General features: G+C 40.2%; 1 protein-coding gene across 1 annotated transcript in view; it reads right to left on the bottom strand.

Annotated features, from left to right (window-relative positions):
* LOC146346944 (kinesin-like protein KIF20A) overlaps positions 1-6,670 on the bottom strand; it is a 34,894-nt gene continuing 28,224 nt past the window's right edge. Inside the window, exons 12-17 of the mRNA XM_084848066.1 lie at positions 5,127-5,266; positions 3,300-3,465; positions 2,067-2,172; positions 1,915-1,982; positions 1,296-1,415; positions 1-709 (exon numbers count right to left, since the gene is read on the bottom strand). Of these exons, the coding sequence (XP_084704192.1) occupies positions 434-709; positions 1,296-1,415; positions 1,915-1,982; positions 2,067-2,172; positions 3,300-3,465; positions 5,127-5,266 (876 nt within the window). The 3' untranslated portion in view covers positions 1-433. The remainder of the gene's footprint in view (positions 710-1,295; positions 1,416-1,914; positions 1,983-2,066; positions 2,173-3,299; positions 3,466-5,126; positions 5,267-6,670) is intronic.

Raw genomic sequence — 6,670 nt, 5'->3', positions numbered from 1 at the left:
AAGTATTGGAAAACATTTTTATTTGCAAGTGTATAAAATAGTTATTTCATACGTTTCCATCAATTCCTTCAAAGACCACAATTCAATCAAAGAATTAAGTAGCTTCTTTCTACACATATTTGCACATCATGAAGTTCAGACAGAAACATTAAGATATGAATGTTACCTGCATTCTTAAAACAGTGAAAAGTTCCAAAATCTAGTGCTACAGAGCAGAAAAGGGCATTGGAACCTACGAGTTCCTTCCCCTATGACCCAAACAGCCTATGCCTATGCTACTTGCTACACAAAATCCATCAAATTATTTCCCTTCAGGTTAGACACTTGGAGCAAAGGCAGTGAAGGCAGCCTATGATTTTTAACTGCAATAAATCACAAATTTGGTTCTTTGACTATTTCAGTAGCTGCATTAACATGCCTTAAGAGATCCAGGTTATTCTTTTATTTTATGTAATACTGACGTCAGTCTATATGAAGCAGTAGGCAATTCCTTATGTTCTCCTGCACCTTTGCTGCAAGGTGTTTTAGGAACATCTGCTACTGTATATTTTAGATTTGCAAAGAAGCCCTTCTTGGATTTCTGATGCTTAAGATCCTTTATGCTTAGGAGCCTTTTGCTTTCATTTAGTTCTTCTTGAAGAAGAGAAACTGTGGCTTCAAGCTCATGGCCACGTTTAACCCAGTTTTGAAGATCTCTGACTTCTTGTTCCTATGAAAACAAAGGTGCATTAGAAGTAGGTTCAGTCATGCCATTTACTGTTTTTTTAATCGATTTTCCTATCCTCTTCTGAAATTTAGCATCCTAACTGAATGGTTAGAATGTTTCATAAAATAAAAGTAGAAATGCAAGCCATCTTGAAATCACTAATCCACCATCAAGATGAAAGTTACCCTTATTACTTTAAAATAAGGCAATTATAATACTTGGTGTGCAATGCTGCACCTGTCTGCTTGTTCATACTAGAATAACTTCCAGCATAGCAAGTTCTATTATGAAACCCCACATAGTGAATTATTGTGAAACCCCATCTTTTCCATATATGTTTTCTAATACAGAAAGTGAAATCAGATTTGTTTTAGAGTTAAGGCCACAACCTAAGGACTTAGAGTAGATTTGAATAGGATCAAGAGTGCAGAAGTGGCTTCCTGGGTCAATCCAAGAATATTAATACGTAGTCAGTTTCAAGTCGTGCATGAGGCATTAACAGGTATAGCACAGTCATAAACAGAATCATAGATAGCCAAGTAAGAGATACATATAGCCCTAAATACAGATTAATAGTCATGTGACCAACCTTAAGAATGACCACCTGCTTCAGCCTGTTATTCTCCTCAACTGCTTTTCTGCGGACCTCATTGGCATCTTGCAACATTTCATTTAATTTCTGTAGTTTCAGCTTCAACAATTTTATTAACTGCAAAGACGTTACAGTTACAATTACAATGATTGTAAGACAATGGTGCTGGAATAACTGTTAATGCACCTTCAGCCCACTCTGATTTTGCTTTCTGAGAAGTATTTAAGAGGATGGATTGTGGATAAATTACTAGATGTGATACCCTATATAAAAGGCACCATCATGTCTCCCTCAACACCAGTCAAACAGCCTCCTCACCTCTCCCCTGAACACAGGTGGGAGAACTTTTCTTTTGCTCTTGCCTCCCATTCCCCCCCCCCTCCGACAGTTTACCCGAATGTGAACGGTGGCATGGGAGACTTCAAGAGGAAGAAATTCCTCTCCCCATTTTGGTTCACAAAAGTCTCCACTAGATCCAAGCCCCTTCTCTTCATGGAAAGAAACCTTTGGATCCCACCCTAAATGTCTGACAATGTAGCATTTATTAGAACCTTGACAGTTCTGACTGTCCATTTTTTACTCCAATTAATATCTCTATAATGAACTAAAGAGGTACCTCATCTTTTTCTTCACACTGTCTCTGCAAAGGTTCTGATGTTCTCTGCAGCATCTCATATTTAATATCTATGTGCAGCAAACAAAGATAAAAATATTTGGACCACATTTCAGACAACAGTTAAATTCAGGAACACAGCATTAGTTTCTTACCTGGATTAGTTTTTCCTTCTATAGAGTCTGAATTAGTACTTTCTGAAGACAAGGCATTTTGTTCTCCAAGTTTTAGTTTCAACTGTAGTATTTTCATCTCTCTGTCCTGAGCAATGAGATATGCTATAATAGTTTCTGTATTTATACAAATGGTATTTATTGTACTGAAAACAATTTTGAAATTATTGAAGTAGTTTTAGTTTAACTCATCTATTCTTTACTCCTGACCTTTTCAAAGCCTTTTTAACCAACAGTTAAATTGTTTTTAAAGCCTATTTCCTTAACGAAGATAAAGCACTCCTGAAAACAGACATTGTGTGTCACACACCTCTTCTATCTAGGACTTTTCTGCATTAAATATATATTTTAACAAATGTTAATTTCATTTATTACCAGCTTATTAACACTGGTGAAGGGTTACCAGCTTTTCTCTAATAGGGATAACAGCAATAATAATGATAGTAATAATGATAGCAGTAGCAGTAGTAATAATAGTCATAGTCATAGTAGTAGTTGTTGTAATAGTAGTAATAACAGTAATATAACAACTTCTTTGTAGATGGTGCTTTACAGTGGGATAGTTCCTTGTCCCAAGGGGGCTTACAATCTAAAATAGACATAGGGAAACAACAGAGGAAGGGGAAAATGGGAGCATGTGTAAGCAGGGAAAGAGGTGTGATTATTTCAATTCCACATACTTTGGCTCAGTTACAATAAGGTATGGGGGGGGGGACTAGGAAGGTGATCCAAAGGCCTCCTGGAAAAGGCAACTTAAACTTTAAGTCTTAAAGGAAATATCTGAGGTAGCCACACAGAAGCATTCTGGGAGGCAGTTCCAGGCACAAAGGACAGCAAGGGAAACTCGGCAGAGTTGTTTCAGGGACTTGAGACCTTTGGGTGGCTGAGAGAGTTGAAGGTCAATGAGCCAAAATCACAGGACAGGGTGTGTCAGGATTATAATCACAGAGAGATAAGGAGGGACAAATCCATGTAGGGCTTTGATAATGCAACCAGATGATGTACTCTCAGGTGACAGCTGCCACAGTATTCTTATGGCACAAGCATTTTGAAATACGTGGGACACACGCAAAGTAACCAAGATAACTACCCCCACCATCAAAACATCCCAGGTTTCAGATGTTCCATTTACCAGCTTTACCATTTAATAAATTCCTGGAGTTAGCTATGAAACAATGCTGTTAGTTACAATGGCAGCTTTCTGGCAAGACATACCTCAACCTTTGCTTGTTCAGCTATGAACTCTTCTATTGGAACGTAGTGCTCTTCAATTTGCTCCATTGCACACATATATGCATGTTTCTTTATGGCTTCCTTGTACATTTCAAATTTACTCTCCAGTTTTTCTTCATAGCTTTCTTTCAGATCTTCCAAGCGTTTACTGGATTAGCAAAGAGAGACAGCCAGAACACAATGCGCTTCTAAGTAAAGGTGATGATTATGATGATAATCCTCAGTTATGTTGCACAACTGACTTGGTTTGGATAATCAAATCTCAGTTTAACTATATGTATGAGTTTCAGGCACCCGCATGCAGGTTGCTTTTCTTGCTTGTGCAAAGGAGGAGCAAACAAATCAGGAACCACCATTAACTATAGCTTCCCATTAGGTCCAAAGTGGGAACTATGGTTATGGCTTCCAAAGAAGCCAAGATGCAGAAGTCATCTTTAAACCATGGGTTTGTATTCTGGCTTGTTTGGAAGCCACTAACCATAGGTTAATGGTTCAGAAGTAACAATAACTGCAGTTCCTGGCTGGTTTTGCTGCTTTCACAAAGGGAGGATCAAAGTGACTGCATGCGGGTGCCAAAAGCTCATGCAAGGCAAGGTCTTGAGGGTTGAGGCTGGAGGGTTGGATCCAGAGTTCCATGGACTGAATCTCTCTCACGGAATGAAAGATTCTCAGGTCTTAGCTCTCCCTCCCTCCTGCACCTTCAAAAATCGGCTCCTGAGGTTGCTACACTGCTCAGAACAGCATGTGAGTAGTCCAGAGCAATTGGTAAAGAAGAAAAAAAATTGTCGTCTCATTTCTGTTTATAGAAGTCTCATGCCGTTTTTGTGAACGGAAGGATTAATTTAGATTTAACCCACATTGATTAATATAAATTAAGGATGCAATCCTACACACGCTTCCCTGGGAATAAGCCAAATTGTTCACAGTAGAATGTACTTCTGAGTAAATATGCCTAGAATTGTGCTGCATGTTATTTAGAGAAAAGGGCCATTCCACATCATAAAGCTACACAGAAAGTGCTTGCAATAGGAATTAGCATAAAACCTCCATGCAGTTTGTTTTATCAGATGCAAGAAGAGACTGGGCCCAGAAGCTTTGGAAGAGTGAGATCAGATTCTCCCCCCGCCCCCTGCTTTCTTTAAAAAAAAAATTTCCATATTAAAAGTAATCAAGAACTTCTTGTACCTTCAGCAGCAACAAAAAGGGTATCTGAACTAATAGCTGGAACTGTAGAGAGAGACAGCAACATAGTCTAAAAGTTCAGAAATCAAATATAAGTTTCAGAAAACAAAAATGGACTCATGGGCCTTCCTTTTAACTAAACATGCAGGAGATATGAAAACAAGGCTCAGATTTTCACTCAGCAACTAACTAGAAATTTAAATGCCATATATTTTGGTCAAGATTAAGCCCACAACATTTTTGGGGTTATATCCTATCATTATAAAACTGGATTTGCCTTGCTGATGGTTGGATATAATGTTGAATTAAACTTAAAAGTTGGGAAAGAGAATATCCTGTCCTATCTTACAGTCCACAGTATTGCAAAAGAAGTACATTTAGCTCAGCCAAGGGGCTCAAACAAGATGTTTTGGAACTTTCACTACAGAACATATTTAAGCAATTGCTAGAAAGCTGTAATATGATGCTGGAAACAGCTAGTCAGTTTCCGACCAATTGCTTTGAAATAGTCTGGTATGTGACACAGAATAAAGATAATCTCAAACGGATGGTGTAACTGGCTCCAGTACTGTTTCGATCCATAATTAGAAGCCTTGTTCTAGACCCGATGACTCGTTAGGGTCATACCTCCAGGCTTCTTCCGTTTCCATCAGTTGCTGAAACATGGCTGAAGCCATCTCTTTGCGTATTTGCACCTCCAGGAGTAGCTTGCCTTGTCTCTCTGCCATCAGCTTGTCCTTTAGGATCTCTGTAGTTTTCAAGAGATCCTGCAGGACCATAATGGGCCAAACGAAGGACAACATGAACATAAGGAATAGAAGCCAACAGCGGTACGTAAACTCTCGTTTGCCATTCATTATATCAGGGGTGCACAACCTCAGGCCCAGGGGGCAAATGGCTATGCCACTTTCCCAACCATCAGTGCGTGGTTGCTTTTGTGCAGTTTTTTCACCCATTCCAAAGAGGTGAGGTGCCTCTCCTAAGGCTTAGTTACCAGCACTAAAGAGCTTTAAACTAAAATATGCTGGCATTTTGGGTCCCTTTTGCCCTTGGCCCCACACACCACTGTAATGCAGCCCCCAAGAGCTTCTCTGAAATAGAATCTGGCCCTCAAGCTGAAAAAGATTCAGCACCCCTGCATTAGACTCTAATGGATGGAAAATGTTAGTTCATGAACCCCTGTTGACTAGAGTCTAGCATTAGAGTTCCACCAAGTCCATCTAACATCTACAGGAAACCTCTTATGAAACCGGGAAAACACGTAGGACTTCCAACTTGCTAGTCCAAACACAGTGTACCATATTTATATTGTATTTATATCTAAAAATTACCCCACACTCTGTGTAATGGGTTGAGCAATTATCTCCTATTGAAATAAATAGAAAAAAAACTCATTTCAATAGGATGGATAACCTGTAGTCTAATCCTATAATTGCTTGTGTGGAACTAAGTCCCACTGAGTTCAGTGGGGCCTTCTGTCAGGTAGGAATGCATAGGAGTGCAGTTTTAGTTTCATCAAAGCTTCCACTTCTTAAACCAGGCCTGCCATGACACTTCCTACATCTCCACATCAGTGCTCCAAGTTTGAGGGGACCCTCAGATTGGGGACCGGCTGCTTCCCCATTTTGGCAGGCAGCCCTTCCTCTTCTTATTTATTCCCACTGGATGTGGGGGTTGGCTTGGAAGAGGAAAAGAGAGGGTGGCAGTGCTCCTCAGATGAGCACCAGGACAACCACCACTGTAATTGCCTGCAGTATCCTAAAGCAACGTAGCATCTCCCTGGGGCATTGTGCTCAATTTCAGTGGTGTCTAGGGCAATAGCGTCAGCAGAGGTGAGCCCTTGGCAACCATCTGCGCATGCTGCCTGCTGATGTGCCAGTTTTACAGACAAAGAGGCACAAGTGTCTAGGATCAGGATGGCAGTGGGTCTCTCCCCCACCATAAGATCAGAACTACAGATGCTTGCTTTTTAATTACTGCACCCACAGCCAGGCATACCTGCTTTCCCAAAAATTCCCTCCATGGCAAAACACATTTTGCACCAGCACTCTTAGCAGTACCAGATGTCATATTCCCTAGATGTCCTTGGAAAGCCCATTGCCCACCTTGAGAACTATGAAATTCAACATCAATGATTTTCCCCCTCCTTCCTGGCACAACGTTTTCATACT

This window comes from Heloderma suspectum, chromosome 4 (assembly GCF_057233095.1).
Source record: "Heloderma suspectum isolate Gila_16-S chromosome 4, 16-S_ref, whole genome shotgun sequence".
Taxonomy (NCBI): domain Eukaryota; kingdom Metazoa; phylum Chordata; class Lepidosauria; order Squamata; family Helodermatidae; genus Heloderma; species Heloderma suspectum.
This window is presented reverse-complemented; position numbering and strand designations above follow the sequence as displayed.